General features: G+C 36.2%; 1 protein-coding gene across 1 annotated transcript in view; it reads right to left on the reverse strand.

Moving 5' to 3' along the window:
• Positions 1–27,425, reverse strand: part of HMCN1 (hemicentin 1) — a 511,472-nt gene that overhangs the window by 341,143 nt on the left and 142,904 nt on the right. Inside the window, exons 3-4 of the mRNA XM_037825157.1 lie at positions 18,073–18,231; positions 16,917–17,039 (exon numbers count right to left, since the gene is read on the reverse strand). Of these exons, the coding sequence (XP_037681085.1) occupies positions 16,917–17,039; positions 18,073–18,231 (282 nt within the window). The remainder of the gene's footprint in view (positions 1–16,916; positions 17,040–18,072; positions 18,232–27,425) is intronic.

Consider the following 27,425-nt stretch of genomic DNA (forward strand, 5'->3'; position numbering starts at 1 on the left):
GAATTTATAAATGACATCTGTCCAAATCCATGTAATCAGCACTATGTTTTATTTCACTTCTCTAATAAAAAGGAAAGACTGTTTAAAAAAATCTGGGAGCCAGAAATACTGTAACATTTCCAGTCCTGAAAAATATTTGAAATTCAAGACAAGTTGTTTATTTCCTAAACAAATAATTCCCTAAAGATGATAAGGAAGTGAATTAAATTTATTAACAAATCAAATGAATCCTTTTGTCCGCTCTTTCCTAATTCATGATTTTCTCACTTAGCTATCCTGTGCAAGGCAATATTATTTCATAAAAGAATTTAAATTATTAGGATATTCCTAGTTGATCCACTGACTTTCTCCATTCCACCAGAAAATGCTAATAATATCTATTAAATCTATAGGTATATTTACCTATAAGAATTCCCTCTTTGCCATATTGAGTCAGCTCATATAAAATATGTCTGTGTAATAAATTTCTAATAGTTCTATAAAATCCCTGCTTGCTTACATCTCTAAAACCACTATCATTAGTATTGTTTATCCTACTAGGAAAATAAAGAATCCAAAGCAAACAGGAAAGTATATTCAGTGACAAGAACAATCTTAACTGAATCTGGGGATGTACAAAAAGCACAATATCAACTACAGACATAGAGAGCCAAAGTAATAAGGGGACACGAGGGCCTCCACGAGTCCACTAAGGAAAGTCCTAGTACTGGGTAGAAAGAAATGACACAGAAACAGCTCTAGACCTTGAGTCAGAGGACCTGAATTCTAGGTCAGCCTCTAACAATAACAGACAATCAGCAACCCAGCTTGCAATCAGTGTCACTATTGGATATAAGTCCTCTCTGTCCACAATAAAACTGTCAGCAGAAAACGTCTTTCTTACTCAGTTTGCTATGAATAGTATACTGAACAAATAGTAGGAGACTTGGGATTTTATTCCAGACTCTCCCAGTCATATCTCAACTTCATTTTACTATTTCATTTCTTCATTCATTCATTCAACAGATAGTTATTAAGTATCTATTATATTCTCTATTTGCCTGGCACCCTGATAGGCATCAGAGATATAAAAATAAAAGATAAAAGCAAGTCTTTCTTTTGTGGTGTTTACAGACTAGTATGGCAGATATATTATTATTATAGTACAACATGATGATGATATGACGAAAGAAGAACAAAGGATGCGGCTAGCCCAAATTTGGGGAGTCAAGGAAGATCACTAAGGGAAACTACTTCTAACATGAGGTTGAAGGATGAGTGTGAATTGGGTAAATGGGAGTGAAAGGTTGGTGGCTGGTTATTCGTGCAGGGACTGGAATGTTTTCCAGGAGGAAAGAAGAGCCCATGTGAAGTCTCAGGGGAAAGAATACAGAGCATTAGAGAAACTAAAAGCAGTACATTATAAATGAATCCCCCCTGGTTCACATCTCCATTAAACTTGGCAATCTCCAAGGATGGAAATAACTTCAGTATTTTATCCTTTTCTGTACTTCCATCCCCATTCTGTTCTATACTTTCTCCCCATCGACCTAATTTTTTTACTAATCCTTTTGGCCCAAACTAGTTCACTGTGAATTCTAGAAAACCCCATTCCATTGGTGGACTCCCAAACATCCAGTTTTCATTGAAAATTCAAGATACTTCTGACCTCAAGAGAAATTTGTCTCTCACTTGAGGCTAGTCTCTACTCTGACAGTTCTTTAAAGAAGACTGCTCACCATCTATGTTGGGGATTGGCTCTGGGACAGCCTTCCCATTCTTCCCTGCTACTTCCAGATCATTCTTCTGCCCAGCCCGCCAAAAACCCCTACTCCTTTGATGCAGGTACCATCCATCTTTACTGCTTTGCTGATGCTCTTTCTCATTTTCTGAAAACTTTGTCACCTGGCCTATAACTCTGTCTCCATCCAGTCTTTTCATCACTGCAAGATTTCCGTATCACATAGATGACCTATCCAACTTGCTGACTTCTTAATACCTTGACCTCCTTCTCTCCTGTAACCCTAACACTGCTCCATTTCAGCCACACACTCCCATGGCCAAATCATGGAAGTTGCCATCAAATGCAGACATCACATTTTCTTCTCACAATCTGTGAATCCACGAGCCTTTTTTCCTCAGTTTCTCCCTCTGCAACCATTTTGCTCCATGAGAACAAGCACTACAACTATTTTTGCTCAATATCAGATCCTCAAAGTGTCTGACACATAGCTGTAGTCCTCAAGAATGTTTTCTGAGTGAATAAATAAATGGACAAATGAATAAATAAGTGAATGAAGCAAAGTATGAAGGTATAAGTAATGATAGAATGTTGGAGAGGTAAATGAAAAGGCCAAAGGGCCACAGTCTGGACAATACACTAGGTGAGGAAAAGATGAGTTGACAGGGAAGGACAGTAAGAAAATACAATGGAAAAGGATTTTAACAAATAACCGACTGTGGCCAGCAAAGGAAGGAATGGTGTCAAGGAAGACTGGGGGCATTTGATCCTGGGTGATGGCAAGAAAGATGCTAACATCACGAGTAAAAAGGAGCACTGAGAAGAGCATGGCTGAAAGGCAGATATTAACTCTGAGGTGAGGGCAGCATAGTCAGGTTGAGAAGGACACACAGTAGTCAGAATGTAAGATGAGAACTGGGGAGATAGTCGGGGCTGGGCATTTGGACATCCTCTGCACAGAGGGAAAGAAAGAGCACTGGGATTTCATTTCTTATTTAACAATCCACTTAGTAACTACTAATTGTGTCAAACACTGTTATAGTCATAAATAATAGATGTATAATATAATATTAAGAAGAGAGAAATGATATAGAAACTAAAGTAGGATAATGGGAAACAGAACAGAGAATGAGGGGGCGTTATTTTAAATAATAACATCAGAAGAGACATTTGAGCAGAGACTTGAAGTGAGGAAGAGAATTATGCCTAGAATAAGGGAAACAATTGAAGTGTTTAATTATAACATCAAGAGAAAGAGTATGTAGGGAGGCTAGCCAAGGTTGGAAAACCCAACATTTAAGAGAAGAAGCACCAAAAAAGGAGTCAGAGAAGGAATGGAGTTGTATTGGTGGAAAAATATCGTATCATGGATGCTTAGAGAAAGAGAGCTTCAAGAAGGCAGGAACAGTCAAGAGTGTCAAATTTTACAGAAAGTGAAGGAAATGAGGGCTGAGGCAGCAGTCATTGGACTAAGTTAAGACAACAGTTTTGAGTGTCAGAGATCACAGAATAATAGATGTGAGGGGACAGAGGAAGTAATTACCACTTAAGAAATTTGGTGAAGAAGAAGAATGTACTTGAGAAAGCAGCAAAACAGAAGGCAGAGTTTGGTTCCTGATTTTGTTTTCAGACAGTGGAGACTTGCTCTCTCTCCTCCTAAATTCTAAAATCTTGAGACACTAGAGGTATGTGTGATTCATCTCTGCATCTCCATAGCTCATAGCATAGAGCCTTGCTTATAAACCTGATTCATAAATATGTGGGGTGGGTTTGAACTTTTCTTTTTCAGGGGAATTGCCTTCAATGTTTTATATTAAATGTTAATATATACTCATTATTTTAAAAATCAAGAAAAAAGAAAATTGTTCTTATAATTGTACATATCAGTGATTGCCATCATTGTATTTATAATTATACTAATCAGTGATTGCCATTATCAATGTATTCGGGTATAACCTTTCAATCTTTTTCTAGTAATATACACTCACATATACACACACATATATGTAAATGAACTTCTTTTTAAACAGCAGTCCTACCAAATATATAATTCTAAAAACATTGCTTGAATAAAAATAACATATTTTAATTTATTAACTATATTTTATTTATCATATTATTGAGTTGATTTGAGAATTTAATAAATATCATTTGAATGAAGAATGGACAAATGTTCAAAAATTTTAAATGGTTAAACTATATCAAGAATCTCTTTTTCTAAATTCATAATAAAAAGGAAGTTAATAAAATAACTTAAAATCATGTTTTTAATGTAAATAAATTATTTACTTCTATTTAAAACTATAATTAAGGATGTTTAAAGTTTTATTTTCCTTTTTTCTCTTTATTCAGTCACTCACATGAAAGCCATTTAAATTACACGGCATGTGACCTTAAAGTATATTTTTCTTCCGGGACCTTTAGCAAGAGAAAAGCCATTTGTAATTTTTGTCAAAAAGCCAAGTCCTGACCAAAATGTTACAAGGGAGCTCTCAAAGTAGCTCATATCATCTCTCAAAAGATTTTGCTTTTATAACCCTATTAAGTTAAGTTCATTCTAAGAATGCACAAGGAAACCTGGAAAATACATGAAGTATGGACTGTTTCTATTTATTTATCCTAGGTCATAAGAAATTTCTCAGATAAAACTTTCCTTACTTTGACTCTTAACTCCTTCATCCCCTCTTTGCCATTGCAGAATAAGAAGCAAAACATTAGATTGTCTCTGATGAATATTTTTATTTATGTTGAACCAAGTTCAAAAAAAGATAAATAATGACATATATTTTCAAATTTGCATAGTATTTGCAACTTAACATCTTTGTAGAATTGCTTACTACTTCATTAGATAAACCTAACATTTTCAGAGTTGTCTATTGGTTCACACTGTACAAAAATATTTAAAATAAGACTTCAGGTTGTGTGTTCTTTATTCTTGTATGAGAAATTCCTTAAACTGCTTTTTAAAAAAAATATATTCACATTTTTTTTCCAATGGTTTTAAGTTGTTTTTAACTGATATAATTATTCCAAAAATACTAACCAAATCTTTTCCTGCTACCCTAAAATATTATCTGTCTACTATAATTAGTACAAATGTTAATTCTTTCTTTCAGATAAATAGAAATCATATGATGGAGCTCCTGGTTGGCTATTAGGAAAATTAGAAAATTATGTTAAGTTCTTCTATGTGCAGAGATTAACAACAGCCAATTAACTTGGGCTAGATCATTAAATTCTTTTTGAAGGAAAAAACTAACGTTTTCCCCTCATTTACATAAATGTAAAGAAGCACTTGCTTTGAAGAAAAGAAATAGTAACAAGACCTTTTAATTTTTCCCCTTTCTGTAATAAAGACTGCCTTTTGGTATCTTGGGTCCACAAATCTCTTGGTGGGATGGACCAATTGGCTAAGGGATTCAGGAATTTTGGGGGAAGGAAGAGACGGAGAACCCAAAATTCTTCCCAAGATTCAAAGTTAGAGAAACATCTTAGTGGACTGGAGTGACCATGACTGAGGAAAACACATTAAGGACTGTGCCAGTTTGAATACATTGTGTCCCCCAAATGCCATTATCTTTGATGTAATCTTGTGTGGGCAGATGTTTTCAGTGTTGATTAGACTGTAATTCTTTGAGTGTTTCTGTGGAGATGTGCCCCACCCAACTGTGGGTGATAACTCTAATCGGATAATTTCTGTGGGGTGTTGGCCCACCCATTGGGTGGGCCTTGATCGGTGGAGCCATATAAATGAGCTGATGGGCAGAGGGAACTCAGAGCCATATAAATGAGCTGATGGTCAGAGGGACATTTTGAAGAGGAGCTACAGCCAAGAGGGGCACTCTGAAGAAAGCACAGGAACTGCAGATGAGAGATATTTTGAAGAGGGCCATTGAAAGCAGACTCTTGCTCCCAAGAAGCTAAGAGAGGACAAATACCCCAAGTATTTGCAACTAAGAGTGACATTTTTGAGGAACTGCTGTCTACAGAGGAACATCCTGGGAGAAAGCCATTTTGAAACCAGAACTCTGGAGCAGATGCCAGCCACATACCTTCCCAGCTAACAGAGGTTTTCCAGACACCATTGGCCATCCTCCAGTGAAGGTACCCAATTGCTGATGTGTTACCTTGGACACTTTATGGCCTTAAGACTGTAACTTTGTAACCAAATAAACCCCCTTTATAAAAGCCAATCCATTTCTGGTGTTTTGCATTCTGGCAGCATTAGCAAACCAGAACAAGGACCCTAAAGGAGAGTCTAGGCTTGTGACTTGGTTTCATTGCAAGGGCTTGGAGTTCTCAGAGAGTGCTGGTTACAGCTGATGGCCTGGGTACAAGGCGCTCTGACCTCAGCTTTCCGGGCACCTTGTGTCAGTGACAGAAGAAAACATGAATTGATCTTTTGAGACTTTCTAGTTCTCTCCCTCTGCCTATCCTTTGGAAGGAGGACTTGACCTCCTTGTTGCACAAGTTCTTAGGATTTTTGAACAGTGAGGTGGAATGAAAAGTCCTCAAGAGGAAAATGCAAAACTTCCTGGTAATATCTCAAGCTAATGAAAAAGGTCATAATATTTAAAATCATATACTGATATTCTTCTTAAGTATTATAAACCTTTCAAAATTTTGTAGACATATGATCACACTTGTTTTCCACAAAAAAATATCTCGCTGTATATGTCTTTGTTAACTCCTACATTAGATGACTGAAATGTAACTGTTTTCCTAACTATTCAAAAATCTTCATAAAACACAGAATATAATATTTTTTCTTTTAAACATAAGGTATATAATTTTTTAAATGTGTTCTGTTAATCTTTTTGAATTCCTATAAGATTAGACATACTCATATATACACATAGAGGGAGACATGCTTATTTGTCTATCATACAGATGTGTTTTCTCTGAACAAAAGCTTTCAAACGAATTTTTAAATTTTAAATAGATAAAATATGAAAGGAAATATCAAGATCATCGAGGCTGTATGAAAATGGCTCAATAAAAATTTGTCTCAACATTCCAGTTTTTCTTCATATTCCCATGTGTTCTTTTGTGCTTCCCAATAGATTAACTCTTCAAGAGATCACGGTCAGTGATTTCAGTGGCTATCTAGTTGTTTCTGCTTTAAATCTCAAGCATTTGGAATATTTTCCTTTCAGTGCAAGTATTTGTTTTCCACCCAAACTTCAGTAAAAATAAAGACCAAGCTCTTTGAGTGATTTCATCCGTTTCAAGCCAGCATGGATTCTGAATGAATTTTTCAAACTTTGAAACTCTAGTGAGGGGTATCCATTTTGTTTTCTGAACTTTATAAACAAGTAATATCAGAGTTCAGACATCATGATTGTCATATGATGGCTTGGAAGGCAACAGACCCATATCAAAACTTACATTTCACCAGTGGTGAGTATTGTTGTGTAGATATGACCCCCACTGAACCTCACAGAAGAAACTACTGCAGTTTATAACTATTGCTTCAAACAGTTCCCAGAACCGGTAAGTAAAACCATGAAATGGAAGGTGGTTATTTTCATTTTTCCAGGGCTTATCCTTTTAACCCATGCATTCCCACCCTCACACCCCCACACACGTTTCACACTCTAGGAGGGCTCTGCTTGATGCAGTATATTTTGCCTAAATAGGATTCTATTGAGAACAGTTATCTTTTTTTTCTCCTATTTGTGTGGAATCTTATCTACTATGTATATTCTAAATGTCATTTTGAAAAATTGTTCACATAAACAGAACCCTATGAGCAATAGATAGTTTTTTCAACAATAAATTATGGGTGTTTTTTTTGTTTTATCTAAGCAAATAGAAACATGGCTTCAATTAACCATATTAGTGATCTATAAAGCACTCCCAGGTGCTTGAAGTGAAAAGGTAAAACTATGTGACACAAACATTAATTCCCAGCATACACTACGTGAATAACAGATCAGTCTTAGCAAAACAATAGAGAATGGAGGCATTCCAGTAGAACTAAGGTAAGAGTTCCTTTTTTGTTGCATAGCTATCCACATTATTTTAAAGTATGGGCTCTGAGCTCTCTGCTTAATTTCAACATTTAATTAGGCGAATGCAAAGAAGAGATAAGTGGAAACATTTACACATTCTTTTCACACATTCCTGTAGCTTTCTAGAATGTTATAGTCACTGCTGATACATTTTCAAATTTCAGAGGAAACACCCGTTTCTACTTATTTTCAAGGTCAGTAGTAAGGTTATGTTTTCAAATAACATCTGCAGCGAAACTCAGAAAAGGGGAAAACTAAATGGCATATATCTCATTTCAGAGCACTAATTGTTCAAAACCCCAGATTTCAGTCTCACCTTTAAGCCATATGCAGAAAGTTCTTGGTCTGAATTCTTGTCATAAGTGGCCTTTAATCAAAATAGTAGGAGGGAGCTGTGCAGAATTCATACTTTAATAAAGCTTACTGTTTTTTTTTTCACTGACCCTAGTGAAAATTGCTATCAAACTAACAAGAGAAATAAATCCAATAATCTCTAATCGATAAAGCTTTATGTTTCAGATTGTTGGTATTTTTGTCAGATGTGTTGCAAGATTGCACTTCATCTTCCTGGGTTTTAGTTACTTCCTCTGAAATACTTAGGGTTTCAACTCTCCCCTTGCCATTGGAAATTCTTCAGTGTCAAAAATAAAAATGTTTTCTTCATCTTGGAGTCTCAATTCCTTCTACAGCCAGCAGAAAGGATCATCTATCTGTCCTTCAGCAGAATTTCATGGACCTGTCTACTCAGTTCCAAGATGCTTCTCAGGTCCAAATCACCCCCTCCTATTCCATTCAGGGTTACCAGGGATCCTGCCCTTTCCTCTGCTCTCAGTAGCTGCAGCTACTCATGCTGACTTCAGAAAGACAAACACAGGAATGGGATTTATTTTCCTTAGGTCTTCCCTCTACTACCCACTTCAGAGAGTTACCATGAGTATTAAAGGTACACACTCAGAATAGTGCCTGGTGCATAATAAGTGCTCTATAAGGGCTGTCTGTATTATTATTGGTGTTATTATTATTCCTAAAGTAAATAGTCAAATACTTAACCTTTTAACAGTTTTATTGCTAATCATAATGGAAAAACAAGAAAAATGACAAATACATGGAAACTGTAAAAGTTCAAAACTCTCACAAAAGTTCTTTAGTAGTTCTGAGTCCATTTTCCTGAGGTTTTTAATGTCAAGGTGAAGCTCACCAAAATACCCCTCTCCATCTGAGCCGTGCTTAGAACAAGGACACTCCTGGGCCTTCAGTTAAAGCAAAAACATAGGTGCCTTTTGGCAAAGGAAAAACTCCCGTCCTAAGGGAACTCCAAACTCAGTGATTTCCATCCTCCTCCAACTCTATTCAGCTTAATATATGTATTCTTTATTTTATTTAATCCTCACAACAGTCCTGAGAGTTAATTAATATAGAGAAACAGAGTTTCAGAGAAGTCTAGTAATAAAATAAACTCTGCTAGCTAAAGGTAGAGAGAGGATTCAAACACACACCTCTCTGCTTGTAAAACCCAAAAGATTCCCATTATAATATGCTGCCATCTCATCACAGAAGGGCACAAATATTTATTTCTTTATTTTAGAAAAAATTCTATGTAAGTCTGCTGGAATATGTTAACTAGTGTATAATGCTAAATTAAAATAATAGCAGTTATTATTAATTGATATGGTCTAAACACAACAACGCTGTGAGGTAGGTACTATCATTCTCTCCATTTCTTAGACAAGGAAGCTGAGATACAGAAAATTATATAACCTGAATAAGGTCACATGGCTGGGCTGTGAGACAAGGCCCCAGAATCTGGACTCAACCATCAAGCTATACGGCTTGTGCTGTGTATTGTTTCCCCACCCAGATCTGTTCTCTACCCTTGTCCATCCAGCTCTGCACTTTGGAATGCTGACCCTTGTGGACTGTCACAGTAGTCCTTCCTGGTCCCCTACATTTTTTTGGATTTAGGGAAATGGGGGACATTTGCAGGAATAGGAAGGGACAAAGACGGAGGCATTGCTTATTTACTCCCTTGACTTGATCCTCTCAGGGCAATCAGTTGCCTTCTGAAGGCCACAGGTCTTGATGGGTGGCCCTCAGCCTCTGTGTCACTGAGTATTCATGTCAGCTTTCTCCCCTTCCTCTTCGGGCCTAGGGGAAGTAGACGTGGACCCATGGGTGCTTCACCATCCCTATTTGTTGTACTTAGCCCTGCCCACACCATTCAAATTGTTCGTCAGTGAACTCTCTTTGGCCCCTGTTGAGTGAACCACCTGTTTTCTGCGGGGATGATTACTGATACTCTCCCTCTGTAATAGATAATGTCATTCTTTAATCATTCTTAGACTACCAGTTTATAATCACACCTCCTCTCTCCCTTTGCTGTTATAAGAAAATTGATGGTAGGCTCCCTGGAGAATGTAAACTTTAGTAGTTGTTGAGACAACAAGAAGACACTGGAGGGCTTGGCCCTGAGATTCTTTTTTTTTTTTTAACTAGAGAAATTGCAGTTTACCTAAAAGTAGTGCAGAAAATACAGAGTTCCCATATACCTTCTCTATTGATGCTTTGCATTATTGTGTTGCAATTGATAAAAGAACATTATTATAATTGTACTATTTACAGTTCATGGGTTAAATGGTGTTCACTCTATTGTAGAGTCCTATGTTGTTGTTTTTTTATTCTAGCAACATATATACAACCTAAAATTTCCTCTTTAAAGAAAATTTAAATATGTAATTCAATGCTGCTGCCGCTATCACCACCATCCATTACCAAAACTTTTCCATCACCCCAAATAGAAACTCTGTACAATTTAAGCATTAACTCTCTTCTTATTCCCCACCCCCACCCCAGCCCCTGCTAACCTGCATTATCATTCCTGACTCTATGAATTTGCAGTGGAAGAATGTAGGCTCAGGAGACAGACTGCATATGTCCCTGTATTTAAACCCTTAGCAGTTTCCCCTAGAGCAAGATGCTTTACCCAGCTATGCCTCATTTCCCTCATCTGTAAAATTGGAGTGATGCTCAGGGTGCCTCCCTCACAGGGCTGTGCTAAGGATTAAATGGAATAACACTAGTTGAATGGCTGGCCCCATAAAAAGCCCTCAGTCATTGTGAGTTATCACCAGTATTATTTTCTTAATCACAAAACAATTGCCAAGAAAAGGATAGAGGAGTGGGGGCCTGTGCCAGTTTGAATGCATTATGTACCCCTAAATGCCATTATTTTTGATGCAGTCTTGTGTGGGCAGACCTATTAGTGTTGATTAGATTGTAATTCTTTGATTGAGTGTTTCCATGGAGATATGACTCACTCAACTGTAGCTGATAACTCTGATTAGATAATTTCCATGGAGGCGTGGTCCCGCCCATTCAGCGTGGGCCTTGGTTAGTTCACTGGAGCCCTCTAAAGCTCAGACAGAAGAAGCAAGCTTGCTACAGCCAAGAAGGACACTTTGAAGAACACACTGGAGCTGAGAGAGGAGCTTCAGCTTACAGAGACATTTTGGAGACAGACTTTGAAAGCAGACTTTTGCTCCAGAGAACCTAAGAGAGGACAAATGCCCCAAGAGCAACTAAGAGTGACATTTTTTGAGGAACTGCAGCCTAGAGAGGAACATCCTGGGAGAAAGTCATTTTGAATCCAAAACTTTGGAGCAGATGCCAACCATGTGCCTTCCCAGATAACAGAGGTTTTCCGGGCACCATTGGCCATTCTCCAGTGAAGGTACCCGATTGTTGATGTGTTACCTTGGACACATTATGGCCTTAAGACTATAACTGTGCAACCAAATAAACCCCCTTTATAAAAGCCAATCCATCTCTGGTGTTCTGCATTCCGGCAGCATTAGCAAACCAGAACAGAGCCTTTCATGTCTAATAGAAACAAGAATTGAGAATATTCCCATGCCAAACAGAGCAGATAGCTGCTCCAGCAAGAAGCATCCAGCAGACTCTTTGTGAGAACTCACAGAAATGCTGGAATTAAAACTTCCTGTACAAAACCCTGAAAGTTACATGATAGGACAGTCATTAAGATACAATGAGACTTCAAAATGTCATCATTTACCTACTTCAACAAATGCAAATTATTTGACAATTATTCCTTTATTTAATTAAACTTCCTTCTGATATAATATAGCCTGCTAGCCACTTACAAATGGGGAATGGAACCAATCCACTGAGCTGGGCTATCCAGGGAGAGGTTTGTTTTATTGTCTTTTTGTTCCAGTAGGGAGGTGGTTAGGTTGGAGTTGGAGGAAGTAGAGAGGAAGGATAAGGAAATTCAACACATGTGAATTATGACATTATATATCTGCTGTTAATTTACAATAGATCCTTTTGTGTTCATTTCTTTAATACAAGGATTTAGCATCTGTAGGTACCTGTGAGATTTGAACTTTTCCTTATGCCAAAAGCTGCGTTAATGAGGTCCACTGATAATCGCCCAGCTTACAGAGAAATGAAAGAATAATACTGCAATGGTTTAGTTCCTTTTTCTATCTTCAAAGGTGAATTGTTTAAGTGTTCCCTTGAGATATGTTTTAACTTGTGTTTCCAAAATGTAATATCGTACGGTGATTTATAGACCACTGATGCTCAGCCAAATAATCTCTTCACTTCAGTTTCCTTTTTATATTAAATGAAGATGAAGAATACCTGGATCTTTTACTTAATCATAGTTTAAAAAAAAAAAACAGAAAAAGAAAAATCTTCCTTAGTTCAAGAGAGAGCTGGTATAAAATACACCCCACTAGGTTTGGAAAATGGTGAACTGAGTTAAGGGGATAAAGCATAACAGTCTACAGTTTCCTTTAAAAACTGTATATGAAAAACTGATCTTGAGGAAAACGAAAGGACTCAGTACATGTGTGGCTTCTCTGTAGTTCCTGTGTTTATTAAATATGTACCTATTTTCCCTAGATTTTTTAATATCTATACAACAAAAGAATTTGGATCAATGAGAAAAGTGGCTAAATTACATACCAAAAAAATGTTGCAAGCCCAATTTAAACACCATCGTGATGCTTTCTGTTAACAGTCTGTTTCACCTTGGTGGTTTGTTTTAAGCAACATATTAGTTTATACAGTTCCAGGAAGCTCTTTGCAATATTTTTTCATCACATGCAGAAGAAAAGAAAATTTTCCCTCTAGCCTCTTCCTGTGCTCCCCCATTCAGATTTATTTCCCAGCAACAACTAGCCATCTGGTTTCTAACAAGCATGGCAGTGCAATTTCTCTACTTCAAAAGCAAAAGAACCAACACTACCACAGGAAATGTGTTACCTAATACAAAGAAAAGGTATCATCTTTCTGCACTATGAATGAACTTAGCTTCATCTTATTCCAGTCGCATGTAATGAATCTTCAGGATGACAATTAATTTCATTCTAAAAATGAAATTGTCAAATTCACAGAGAAGCTGAAACAGTCTTCTGGTGGAAAGTCAACAGCTGCCAAGAAGAGGGGAAGGACAAAATCTACCCTAGTTGCTTGCTCTTCACATACCAAATTCTCCACTGGGCAGTCATCCAGACAACTGACCAAACACTGTATTTCATCTCAGTAATTAAAAGTGATTACCATAATAGTTAACATTTATTGAGCATGTACCCTGTGCCAGACCTTGTGTAGAACATTTTACATGCATTATCTCATTTAATCTTATAACAACTATCTGAAATGGCTAATTTTACTATCCACATTTACAAACAAGGAAATTGGCATTCACAGAGCCCATGTCACAATTAAATGCAGATTTTTTTTATTAATATTATTTAGGATGCATTTATGTTTAGGAAACTGAATGCTCAACTCTAACTGGCTGGAGTAATAAGATCATTTGCTGAACTCTGGAGGCTTAGCAGCAGGATGGGCTTGACTGTCAACTTAATCCAGAGGCTCTGCATTCTTCTTGGCTTTTCACACCCCTTTGCATTGGTTTCATTCTCAGACTTGTAGCAAAATGTCTGCATTAGATTAGGAATTCACATTCTTTGGGGGCAATATCTACAGGACACTATCTACACCCATAACTAAATTCCCTTGAGTCTTATTGGCCCCAAATAAATGAGATTTCCTTTATTTTGTCCTGAATCAATTGGCAAGGGGGATAGACTTGCTATGATTGACAGACTAATCAGGGCCCATCCTTGCTGTCCACAAATTCCAGACGACATGAGTACTACAAATGGAAAAGGGGAAGAATTCATCAGGTGATGGGATGGGGGTACTACAAAGTGCACAAAAGTAGTGGACTTCGTGGACTCCAGGGAGTTATACTACTCTCTGCAAGACAGTCTACTTTGATGTTATGCTTTATTTGGAAGATTAAAACAGTCTTTTCAGAAGATACAGGGACTAAACTTAGTGATTCCTTTTACATCCTTTAACAGCACTAAAGATATTTAGCAACTATTATGCATAAGCAAAATTCAAGCTTGCTAGAACATTAAGAAAAAAATTAATTATTACTATTTCTCATATTTTAAATATTTAGTGAAAGTTTCCGTTAAATAGCATCACAAATTGAATAGTCAATATATGTCGGACAGAACGATGTCAACAAAAAGTTTTAATAATATGATAAGTGTAATAATAGTGCAATTATAAGAGTACGCCCAAGGCACAGCAGTAATTCAGAGAATAAAATGACTGAAGTGTTTTGGGCTTTTTGGGAAGAATTGAGCTAGGAGTAGGATCCTGGGTTCAACATACCAACCAGATAGAAAAACAAATAAACTTGAAAAGAAAGGTATGAAGAAGCATAACATGTTTGGGAAAGAGCAAAATCTGTTGGTAGTACTAAAGAGAAAGGGGCAGATAAAGGATAGTCTGAAGATGAGATCAAAGTAGACAGAGGTCAGAAGATAAACGTCCGCCTACATAGAATAACCATATGTGACAATTTGCCTGGCAAAGTCTCAGCTGATGCCTGTTTTCCTGGTATATTGATCAGCAATGCCCAAACTCCCTCTCAAATGCATCCTTACTCATACCGTTCCTAGGACTCTAAACTTCATCCTGTTTGTCATCTTCAGCTTATTTTTCTGTGCAACTTTATTGTCACAGAAAAGTTGCTGTTTTCTATAACCAAAAGTCAAAACTAAAGTACAAGAAGCTTTTATGAAAACTCAAAATTCTAAATTTTAATTGTGTTTACAAGATAGATTCAAGTTACATAAATGTAGTAATCCATGTACTATGCATAGAGTAATAAATATAAAATATATTAAGTGAATGAATTTACTAAACCTTACATAATGTTAAAATAAAATATTTTTTGTCATGCAACAGATTCTCTTTCCATAATTTATATCTAACCACTAATCTACAAAGTAAAATGATCTGCAATTTACACCACCTTTTTGTAAATTATTACCCTTGTAAATTATTTGGTATTTATGAGAATTGTTATAAGTTATTTAGGACTCCAAAAATGATGCATCATGCCATAAGATGGCTATTAATTTTAAGAAATGTGTGTGTCTATAGAGCTTATCTTCAACATTTAAGACAATACAATTTTCAATTTTGTGTAATTCAATTTTCCCTGGGTATGGGTATGTAGATATAAATGGAGTCACATCCATAAAATACAACCATGTTTTTTTCTAGCTCTGGAGTTCAGCTACTAATAAAGTCCTACATTCACCCTCAAAATTTCACCCAATTTATTTTGGGAATCTCCGAGTTTGCTCACAAACAAGTCTGAGCAGCTATGATTTCAAATACTCTAGGTGTCAGCCATGTCTTTTCTCACCTCTTCTCTTCTCCAGTAACTTCTGCTGAGAATCATCAATGTCCACTAGGCACGGCATCTTCTCCTGGCTCTAATGCCCCACTTGTCTCACTGAACACTCCTGCCTGGAGCTTCACAACAACTCTAAACACCTGGGGTTCCTCGCTGATGCAAGAGAGAATGATGTTCTACATCACTAGTGCCCCACTCTGTGCTGGTGATACTGATTGTGCCCCAGGGCCTTAGAGAGTTCCAGGTTAAAAACAAATTCTACCAGCAGCCTTTCCCTCCGTTAGTTTCAAGCACAGTCTATGGGATTGAAAAAGAAACCCAGTTCCTGAGAGGGTCCTGCACTCTTCCTGCACTCTTTCTTCAAAGGCTCCCAAATTCCCATGCAAACATTTATGCAAGATAACTTCTAAGGGCTCCCCTTAGTTAGTTGTCAGACCCTCCCAGATATTTCTGAATCCTTGTAATGGACAAAATATAGACTCAAGCCACAACACACCACAAGAGTATTTCTTCCAAGAAAACTTTTTTTTAGACTAAAGTAGCTTCTCAGGCTTATATATCTCAGTACATGGAAGAAAAATAATCTTTGCTACATTGTTCATTCTGGAAAATTACAACATCTTACTAGTTCTACCGTGATGTAATAAAACTCGTTAGTTATGAAATATCTACTGAACCACTTCATTCAAGACACAAAGTAGTCTGTTATGAAATTGATAGCACTTATATAGATCCATCAATTGTCAACTATGCCACGTCCATCAACTGTCAGCTATGTCTACTTTAAACCTTATCTTTGTACTGACATGTTCCTAAAAACTTAAGTGGGAGCCAAATGAATGAATGAATGAGTGAATAAGCAAAGTATGATTATCCTGAATGAAGCCCAGACAAGACAATCAAAGGGAGAAAGAAATAATCATGACAATTGAACACACCTCAAACATTTTTATAAGGAAAAAAATAAGATTTTCTCACTATAAAATTTAACATAAAATTTTTAGATACATATATGGTGATTTAGTTATTGACTTTTAATCATAGATGCCAAACTTCAAAAGAAGTTTGCTCAACAGTTAACTTTTTCACATCTAGTTCAGTAATCAGTCAAACCTCATTGTATCTCCTATTCAGAAGTAGAGTACCAGAAACACAAATTGACCTTAACAAACAATAAGAACCACAAAACTTCTTGATTCTTACTAAATCAATTTTAATTAAATTTAGGCTTAAGCCTAAATAATTTGTTAGGATAGCATAATACAATCTAGAAATTAATATTAGATATGCCCCACGTTGGTTTAATGCCTATTTTCACTTGTGGCCTAGGAATAAAACATTTTGAATTCAAATCTATCACAATTAGGTTGACCTCACTGATTTTGGTAAGGTAGGTAGCAATAAAGCAGATCTATTTTATTAAACCTACCTCATTAACTTGTTTTTTATCCAGGTGGAAGACTTGACCAGAACTTGTAGAGGCAATTTCTTCATAGACTTTATATCCAATATGGTTCCTGTCATCACAATCTCCAGTGAGCACAAAGACCACCTGTGATATTTTTAAAAAGAATACAGTTTAAAGGGCTCCCAGAAAACAATCGATGTATATTTATTGAGCACCTATCACATGTTATATATTGCTAGTTAACTGGAATATACATATGACATAATTCATGACCTTGTACTTAGTCTGACAGTGAACACAGATAGGAATATAGATATTTACATTTCAGAAGTATAGGCTAAAAGTTTTGGAAATACAAATGGGACCATGACTATGCTAAAATTACACACGGCCTCAATTATTCATCCCTCCCTATATCCACACACTTTTCATTTGATTTTGCAGTTCCTCTCACTAAAGAAGTGGAGTTTACTTTATTCATCCTTGAATCTAAGCTTGGTCGTGTCACTTGCTTTTGGCCAACAGCACAAGGCAAGAGGGACATTCTACCAGTTCTAAATCTAGGCTCAAAAGGCCTTTGCATTTCTGCTTGGTCTCTGGTTTCTGCCATGGCCAAGAGAAGGACATGTCTAAACTAGCCTACTGGTATTAGAAAGAGGCTGAGAAACCTATGAAGCAAAACTGAGTCATCCCAAAGCCTAGCCTAGATCAGCCAACCTCAGCCAAGAGAACAAGCAAGAGAACCTAGGTTAGATCAACTGAACCTGCAGATGTGTGATAAATAACTGCTTATTGTCTTTAGTCATTGAATGTTGGGACAGTTTGTTATGCAGCAATAGCTAAGTGATACAGTGACTGATTCTGACTCAGGCAAGATTCCACATAGGACAGTGATATTTGTGAGGGCTCAATTATAAGATAATAACAAACACATTAATTAATCTCCAATCCATTCTACTCTGCATTAATAAACAAGGTTTCAATATGTACAAATATCACATATAAGTTTAAATATTTAAATTCAATGACAAATAAAAGAGTACATAATAAATATATGGACCAATAGTAATAATTATTATTTGCCACACACAGAATAGAGGAGAGGCAACATGTGAGTTGTTTATTTTCCCTTACATGATACATTCATCAAAATATTTTGGGGGTAATTCTTACTCACTTGAGACTGTTTCTGTTGGATAAGCTGCAGCACCTCATGGGTGAGTCGGTAATCCTTGGACCGTGCATCAGTGAAAACATAGATGAAAGAACCAGGAAGAGAAATTTCCAATGCAATTTTTATAGCTCCAATACTCATTTCTGGACAATCACCACCACCCTGTTCAGGAGCAGAAAGAAAAATGAAGTTTTTCAACAACAATGAAGAAAGGAGCATTTTGGTTGTAACAAGTTGTCTTAGGAGGCCTTAGAACTGAGCAAGTTCTCTTCATTTTCATTTTCTGTTAGTTTTCCACTGCTTCAATCACTTTGGTGGGATGAGGGATAGAAAATACATAAAGCAATGTGTAGCTGAAAAAACTGTGTTTAGGAATAAATTATAAACTGATCAACATACCCAAAATAATACAAACTGCTTTATATTGTTAGTTAATGAGACATTGCTCATTCTCCCACTCTCTTATATTACTACATTGTGATCCCCCCTCTCATATCTTTTCACTTTAATTTGATGACCTCGCTTCTTATTGTACTGAGAAAATAGAAGCAATCAGAAGAGAACATTCATAAGCTCCGACCGCCATGCCTATCAACCACATACTCTGCCTTGCTGTGTTCACAGCTGTACGCTAATCAAGGACCTCTCTCCTGTGGCTGTCCCTTCTCTCTATTTCACCATTAAAAGTTCCGTATTTACTGGATCATTCTAACCAGCAAACAAATATACTGGTATATCACCTGTGGTAGATTGAATTAGGTATCCCATTATTCATAATATGAATTATGGACCCCAATTTAGACATAATCTTAATCTGCATTCCTGTTGGTGTAGACCCATTCAAGACGGGCTCTCTTGAAGGTGTTATTTTAGTTATGGTACAGGCCAACAGAATGAGCTTGTATCTTTATCCAGATTACTGAAAGCCTTATAAAGAGAAAGAAACTGAAGCCAGGGTCAGAGAAAGCCATGGGGAGGAGCCAGAAGTCAAAAGTCAAAGGAACTCAGAAGAGAAAGGAGAGGACATTGCCATGTGACATGAGACAGGGATATAAGCCAAGGAACCCCAAGGATTGCTGTCAGTCAGCATCAGAAGAGTGAGGACTTTGGAGAGAAAACATTATCTTGCTGATGCCTCAGTTTTGGATGTCTAATTTCAAAATGGTAAGACAATAAATTCCCTTTGTTTAACCCAACCAGTTGTGTGGTATTTGTCATGGCACATTGACAAAACTAAGATATCTCTCATATTCCTTCAAGTTTCTGCTCAAATGTTACCTTAAAAGAGAAGTCTTCCATGAACACTTTATATAAAATACACCACCTTTGTCACTCTCATCACTCTTGCTATGCCTCATTTTTCCTACTAACTCATTTTCTCTCTGTCCTTTCCATGTTAATATGTTCAAGATGTTTTCCTAAACAAAACAGTACTCTTTCTAAGAGGAATTCTTGTCACATTTATTTCCTTCATAAATATGTGGATTTGTAAATGAAATTATAGGCATGCTGTATTTACAATTTTATATGCTACTTTTTAAACTTAAGATTATATCCTGACTATATTTCCATGTCATCAACATTCTTCAAAATCACAGGTTTTAATGATTGCATGATATTCTATTATGTCTCTATCCCATAATTTAATCAACCATTTCTCTTAATGTTTAATATTTATGTTCTCTCAAATTTTCCCCATTATAAATATGAAATGTGACTATATATCATATAAATATGAATATATATCTGTATATATATTAACATATGTAAAATGACTCAAGTCTAATTATTTCCTTAACATAAATTTCTATAACTAAGGGAAAAGATTTTTAGCCAATAAATTTTGAGCAATTGAGAAGTACCAAACACCTTGCTAGGGTCTGGGAATGCAAAGATGAATAAGCTAAAGTATTTTTCCCTTAAGGAACTCATGGTCTAGAAAATAAAATCAAATAAAAAGCAGGACAGCTTGGGATGATGAGGATCTTGTGATCCCAAGGTCCACCAGAATCCAGTATTAAGTAAAAGTTCTTTCTCAAAAAGAAAACAGTTACTTGATGATAGGGATAAAGCTTTACCTCTAAACTCTGGACTTCTATTTGATTTTCCTATTGGGGCTTTCTCCAGGCTCCAAAGAATCTCAGATTCTGACACAGATACCTCAAGCACCATAGATCTAAACAGGGTCGTAAGAGTCTAGTATCAGAATTATTTACATGGTTGACTGGACAAACTGAAGAACATTTTTATTTATTTTATTTTATTTTATTTGCACTGGATCTCTCTCAAATCTCACAACTTTTGGTTACCATTAATTAAATGTGTTGGAATGGAACATCAACGATGTTACAAGTTGCTTCTAAAATTGAAAGAGCCACATCAAATATGCTGCTTTATTAATGATAGGGGGCTGGAAGCTGTAGTAATGAGAAATTTTGTTGAGTTAGCAGTCCTAATTTTGCAAGAATTATTTCCTATCATCTATCATTTTGGTGCCTTTTAAAGGCACTTAGTTTAATCGTCAATACTGTTCTCAAAAACATGTATCTACAGATTAGACCTATCTCCCAAGTTCTAATTTTCTAATTTCAATTGTTTGTTAGATAATCTACTACTGCATATTCCATGGGCCCTTCCAATTAAAGTGTCCGTAATGGAACCCATTATATTTCCCTCAAGCAAGTCTTCTTTATTTTTGTTAATGGCATTATCTGCTCAGATACTCAGGTTCAAAACCTGAGTCATCTCTGACTCCTCCCTCTTGCTTTATCTAACAGTGGTCAAAACTTATTTTAATTTCAACATCTTGAGTCTGTTCCTTTCTCTTTACTTACTATCATTCACTCTTGTTACCTTTAATCTGTACAGCTTTCTAGCTTATCTTCTACTATTCCTACCATCAAATGTTTTTTCCTGAAGTAAAGAGCTGTGTATATCACTTTCCTACTTAAAACCCTTCACTACCTACTTATCTTGCATCAAATTATCTTTTGAACTTTATATCTCCAGATACTGCCCTCTCCACAGTTTTCCCTTCAAACTGATACTACATCCTGTTCTTTGAATATGCCCCTTGCTTCACATCTTAATGTCTTTAGTGCTTACACGTAAGTGATTTTTTTTTACTGCTCCATCTCTACCATCAAACATTTTTTCACCAAAATATGCATGTTTAAGCTCTGCCCATTATTCTGTAAGCTCTTCCATGGCAGGAACTGTGTTTTGTTTGGCCCTTTTGTTCTCAGTTCATAGCATCATACCTAACATAAAGTAGCACTGAGTAAATATTTGCTAAATTGAATGATTTTCCTTTTAAGTTTGAGGTAATTGGACTTCCTCTCTTTAAACCCTTCTCTTTACTTCCAGTTGGAAGCATGTCCTCACTCCTCAGATGTACTCAAATATGGCTGTACTCTTTAATGTACTTACCATATTCTCCTTTGCATAATAGTTATTTGGGAGGTTGTTACGTTGAACGAATGCCCTTGAATGAACTTTTGTGTGCTAGGAAAGTAAGAAATAACTGCTGGGCATGTCAGTAATTTTGGTATGTTCAATAGGAATAATTTTTACTTGCAGCCAACTTAGCATATGTGTAATGCATATTTTTGGTTGCTTTAAAAATTTAGATTCCTATTGCATTTTCAGAAGATGAAATTAAAAAAAAATATATTCCTCAAGAGTGCTTGACATTGTGCACCAGAGTGTGAATCACAATATAATTTACATGTTCCACAAGCATTTTTCAATATCCAAGTACACAGGTCAGCTCAGTGGTATTATCATTCTAGGGAGAGATTAATTGCCTTTGCTAATTATCTCTTAGTACCCCTGGCCTAGGAGAAGTCTTCCGTCTATGGATCAAACATCAGAATAGGTAAGAAATCTCCAGGGATACCTGTTAGGTATGACAGGGTAATAAACTTGTCCAGACACTGGGTGAAGGATTGTCTCTGAGCCATTTGATTTGAGTTCAAAGTTGCTCTAAGAGGACCGAGGGATACCTTAGTTCATCCCTAATCCCCATTCAAGAGAAGAATTTGGAATCCTTGGAAACTGATTCAGCCCACTGGGATCCCTCCAAAGCTTCAGGCTCATCCTGAATGTAGCCCTAAGAAAGCATGTATTAAAATGGAATTCCCTAAGCCTTTAATAATTTTTCATCCTGTAAGTTTGAATGAAGCAGTTAAAAGCCATATGTTAATAAAACCAATATAGTCGAGAACATTTTCTTTAAGCATTAGAATCTGAATATAGCCATCTTATTCTCCTGAAAAAAGTACTTTCTTGAATGTTTAACCTAATATATATGAGGCTTAATATTGCTTAATACCCAAAGGAAAGAGTGTGATGAACTGATACAGCTGTAACCCTGCAGAGCATTTCACAAATATAAGTGCAAATGAAAGGTATTACTTTTATTTCTTGAACGTCTTTTATGTCATACTCTCCAAAGTGAACTCTGACTTTTATGGTGGAACTAACCAAAAGTCCCAGAGCTGCCAGAAAACTGGGAAATGACAAGTTAAAAAGGAAACATTGTGACTCACATGTGTCAGAAATCCCTGCTGGAAGTGCTTATACATCCCTTAGGAGTGATTTGAATAGCTTAGTTAAATTTTTCCTCCTGTGGAAATCATTGTATTCTTTACAATAAAATGATTTGGCCCTGAATTTCACATTGGCAGATACAGAATATATTATCATCACATTGATTAAAATGTTTTCACAGGAATAAAATTATCTTCCCCAAATAGTGCAGTTACTTCAAATTATTTCCTTTCTGTTGTTACCAGCTAGCGGCTAGTTGAAAATTAAAAGTAAATGTTAACTAGTAAATTCATATTGTGGTGAAACTATTTGTCTATCTCATTGTGGGTGTAGGTTTCTGAAAAGAAAAATAAAGTTTCTTTTTTTCCCAAAAGAAGTTAGCATATAATGTTTTCTCCCTATAAAAGCTACTTATTTGATGCTTCATTTTGGTTTTTTAATAATTTTAAATCCTAAGTAACCTTTAACATGATCTATAAAAGGAATGCTTTAGATCTGTGCTATCTAGTACAGTAGCCACTAACTAACCTCATAGCTATTGAGCGCTTGAAATGTGACAAGTGGTATTGAGAAACTAAATTTTTTGTTTTATTTAGTTTTAACTAAATTTAAATTTGTGTTTAAAAACTGAAGCAGTGCTGTTTTTTATATAGATGACAGGTTGAAATGATAATATTTTGGATATATTGGATTGAATAAAATAGATTTTTTAATTTAATTCCAACTGTTTTTTTAAAATTACATATGTGGCTCACATTATATTTCTGTTGGAAAGCACTGCTTTAGAATGATACATTTGGTTTGGTTATGGAGACCTCATTCTAGTCTGTGACTTGTAAGGCTGCTGCTTTCATCAAAGATGATCTTTGATGAACTTTGCTTCTGGGTAGAAGCTTTAAGAGGCAACATGCAAGTTGCTTTAAGTTTATTAAGGGCCAGGAATCAAGGTAAATTTATTTCAAAAATCTTTAAATAAATATATATATTTATATATAAACAGAACTTAACCCACTAGTTTGTTAATAAGTTCCTCTCCCAGTTCATCAACTGATCTGATCTTTCAATTTAGGGAGAAGCATTGCAAAAATGGTCCATTTTTTATAATAAGTGTCCACAAATTCAGAAAATTTACATAGATTTGTGTCATCCTCATGCACATGTACAAATTTAAAAGTTTGGGACAATGGAAATGTGACTGAAACTATAAAAAACAAACTGTTTTAAGTTTTAGCTTCAAACAAAAAAAGAAAAGTAGTCTTTAAAAGCCTTTGACAGTTTGTTTCAACCTGAATACCAAATGGAAAAAAATGTAAAAGACTATTCCATAAAACATCTATGATGGAGGCACTTGAGCCTATGAAAATTCTCATTAGATTTATTGGAAATACAGCACTGTACCTATATTAACTCAATGGATCTCTACACTTAGCCAAATATGGAAATTGTAGATAATCTCACATACATGCTATTGTTTGTTCTACATCAATTGATGAGGTAGGTATCATTTTTATCACATTTTATTGACAGCACTAAATGTTGGAAACCATTCCATAGGGTCACATAAATAGTAAGTCAAAGAGCAGGAATTTGAACTCACTTCTGCTGGACCTGAAAGTTAATACAAATTCCAATGAGGCATTTTATTACCTTCATCAACTTCTGTGATTGCAAGCAAATAGCTTGTCTGAGACACTATAAAAGCAGAGGAAGAAAATTCCCATTCTTCTGATCACCCACAGAATATTGTTGATTCTTCCCCTATTGTAGCATTTAACTGAACTGTATTATAATTTATCTGTTTCCTCCCACTAGATTTCCTTTTCCTTGAGTAATTTAGTAGGTGTCCCATTGTTGGGTGATGAATGAATGGATAAATGAATGAATAGTGAGTAGTTGAGTGAATTAGATTATGCAAAGCAATCTTGGCATAATCTAGGCACACTTGCTGTATTAAGCCTGCACTTCACTCAGACCCAGCCATTTCCAGTAATATAATTCAAGAGCTAAGCAACCCCCCCCAAAAAAAGTACAAGTGCCACAAAGTTGCTCTTTATCCAAACACAGAATAACAGCCATCCCCTCTGAGCAGTATAGAAAACTAACCACTCCCTGTTTGTCTCTTTTCCCCCCTCTCTCTCTCTCTAAATCCTGGGATTTAATCAGGTTCAATATTTAACAGGGAAAAACAAACACAGCCAGGCAAATGTATCTCCAAAAAACACATGCATATACTCACACACACAAAAATGAAAGGTGTGATGAACTGCATAACATACTGCATTACACAATTCCCTAAATACATATAAGAAGAGTCTGGCTCCATTAAGTTTGAGCTTTTATTTGAACCTTGAAATACAACTAATTAGTATCAGTAGGCACATTCTTCCTCAATGTTTTGGTATTCATTTTATCTTTATAATTCTACTGATAGCTACTAATTTACTAAGTACCAAGACACTTACCATAGCAACATGTGTACTGAAAAACCAGAAGCACATGACCTTTTACAGTAAATGTTGCTCCTGGAATTAAAAAAAAAAAAAAAAAAACTCCATAACCTCAGAGTTACAGTGATAATTGTGTTCAGAAGATGAATTCCTGGAAAGAAAAATTAAGTAAGAAAGAATAGAAATTCAATCAATCAAGGGAGTAATAAAACATAGATTAGCATGCTGCTTTTCTAAATACAAAACAGTGTGGGAGTGGCACTAGAATAAACTGAACCTTTCAACTCTGAAAGAAGTTGGAGAAAAATGGGGTCCCTGTCCAAAGCCTAAGGAAAACATACATACTCATCAAATGAAGGATCAGAGAACAAGAGACACTAATCTCAGAGGAGGAACTCTCCATGCCTTCTTTTTACTCTTCTTCTGGTTAAAACCCATGTCAATTTTTCTATTCTCATCATCCATTTTCATTGTACCTGTGCTTATACCAGTTGTTTTCCAAGTACATCTAACTCTAATCAGTCAAGAAATTAAACTTTTCTGGTAGGCTCATGTCTAAGTCCAAAAGAATTTTTATTGTCATTATAATTCTTATCCTTATTCAAATGAATATAATGTACTGAATTCTGAGCCTCCTTTGAAAGTCAGACTGCATTCCTTCCTGCGGAGCACCCATTGTTTGAGAATGTCTTACCTGTATAATATGTCCTTTACCTGTAAAGCTTAGGTATGAAGCATGATCAAATGCAACTTAGTTTGCTTTTTAAAATACAGTTGTGTGATTCTCTGACCAGGAAACCATTACGTACATGTGGAAACCATTAAATTACATTGAGTTTCATTTAAAGTGTGGATCCCAGTAAGTGTAAGATACATCAGAACTATTGCAGAGTTTTAGTGCATCAGTGGCCTGTGCTGGGCTTTATCACTTGTAGAAAACATGGCAAAGATGTACTGAGAGAAAGTCAAAATATTTCAGAGACCAAACCTCAAATCTCCATAATCAAAATAAAAGAAGATGGTACATCCCAGGCATTCCACCATGTTATACAGTGATTGCTGAACAAGCTTTAAAAAGATGAGATCTAAACAGAAAGCATCAAAGAACTGCTGACCTCAATTCCATATGCTTTAGAGCTAAAAGTTACCATTTCCATGCTTTCAAGTTATCATCTGTGAGTAGCAAGGGTCTAATTCTTTAGCAACTGATTTTTAAATCTGTGGGAGCTGCTTCCATGCAAGGTATAGCAAGACTCTTTTCATAGCTTCATTTGGTCTCAGAGTATGTCCAGTTCAACTCAACTCATATTTATAAAGAATACATTATACACCAGGCACTCAGTTTCTTGATTAATACATCTGCAAATGATGTGCCTTCAAAACAAAGTTAGTAATGTTTAAAATTTTCAAAAGCTTCAAAATTCACATGAAGTGAGATGAATAGTGATCCTTTTAAGAGGGCAATACTGTAGAAGGAACCATGAATGACAAAAATATCACCTTACAGCTTCTAATTATGAGAAAGCATGTGGAAGCAGGCAGGGCTAACTCTAGATAAAAACGGGAAAACTGGAAAATGATATATTGGTTGTGCTGCCATGTACCCCAGAAAAGACTTATTTTAATCCAATCTTGTGGGGGCAGACCTATTGTGGGTGGGATCTTTTGATTAGGCTGTTTCCATGGAGATGTGAACTTGCCCATTCAAGGTAGGTCTTAATCCTTTACTGGAGTCCTTTAAAGAGAGCTCAGAGAGAGAGAACTCAGAGAAGCTAGAATATGTAATCCCCCAGTGGGGGGAAGCTAAGAGAGGAACTAAGACAGAAGCCCAGAGACATTTTGGAGAATGCCACTGAAACCAGAAGCTAAACCCGGGAGAGAAGGTTCAGCAGAACCAGCCATGTGCCTTCCCGTGTGAAAGAGGAACCCCGGATCCCATCAGCCTTTCCTCAGAGAAGGTATTTACCTCCTGAAGCCTTAATTTGGACACTTTCATGATGACAGAACTGTATATTTGCAACCTAATAAATCCCCATTGAAAAATTCCGGCAACCTTAGGAAGCTGAAACATTGGTATTCCCAGTTACACATTTAGTAATCCTCCCTCCTCTACTTGTTATGAAATTCCTTTCTCTCTCCTTCAAGGTTTCTGTCTGTACCTTTTCACTGTGACCTTCTCCTTTCCTATCAAAGTAAGACATTTTCATCTCCCTGGTCAGGTGGAGTCCTCATCTCTCCTAACAGATGGCTCCTCTGTTTCCTCAGGAAGCATGAGCCAGAAGTGTCCAAGGAGGTCCTTGTAGCCAAACATCATTTGCTTGATTGACTGGGCATTCACCCTGCCTGCACTTCTGGGCA

The sequence above is a fragment of the Choloepus didactylus genome, chromosome 2, assembly GCF_015220235.1.
Source record: "Choloepus didactylus isolate mChoDid1 chromosome 2, mChoDid1.pri, whole genome shotgun sequence".
NCBI lineage: Eukaryota > Metazoa > Chordata > Mammalia > Pilosa > Megalonychidae > Choloepus > Choloepus didactylus.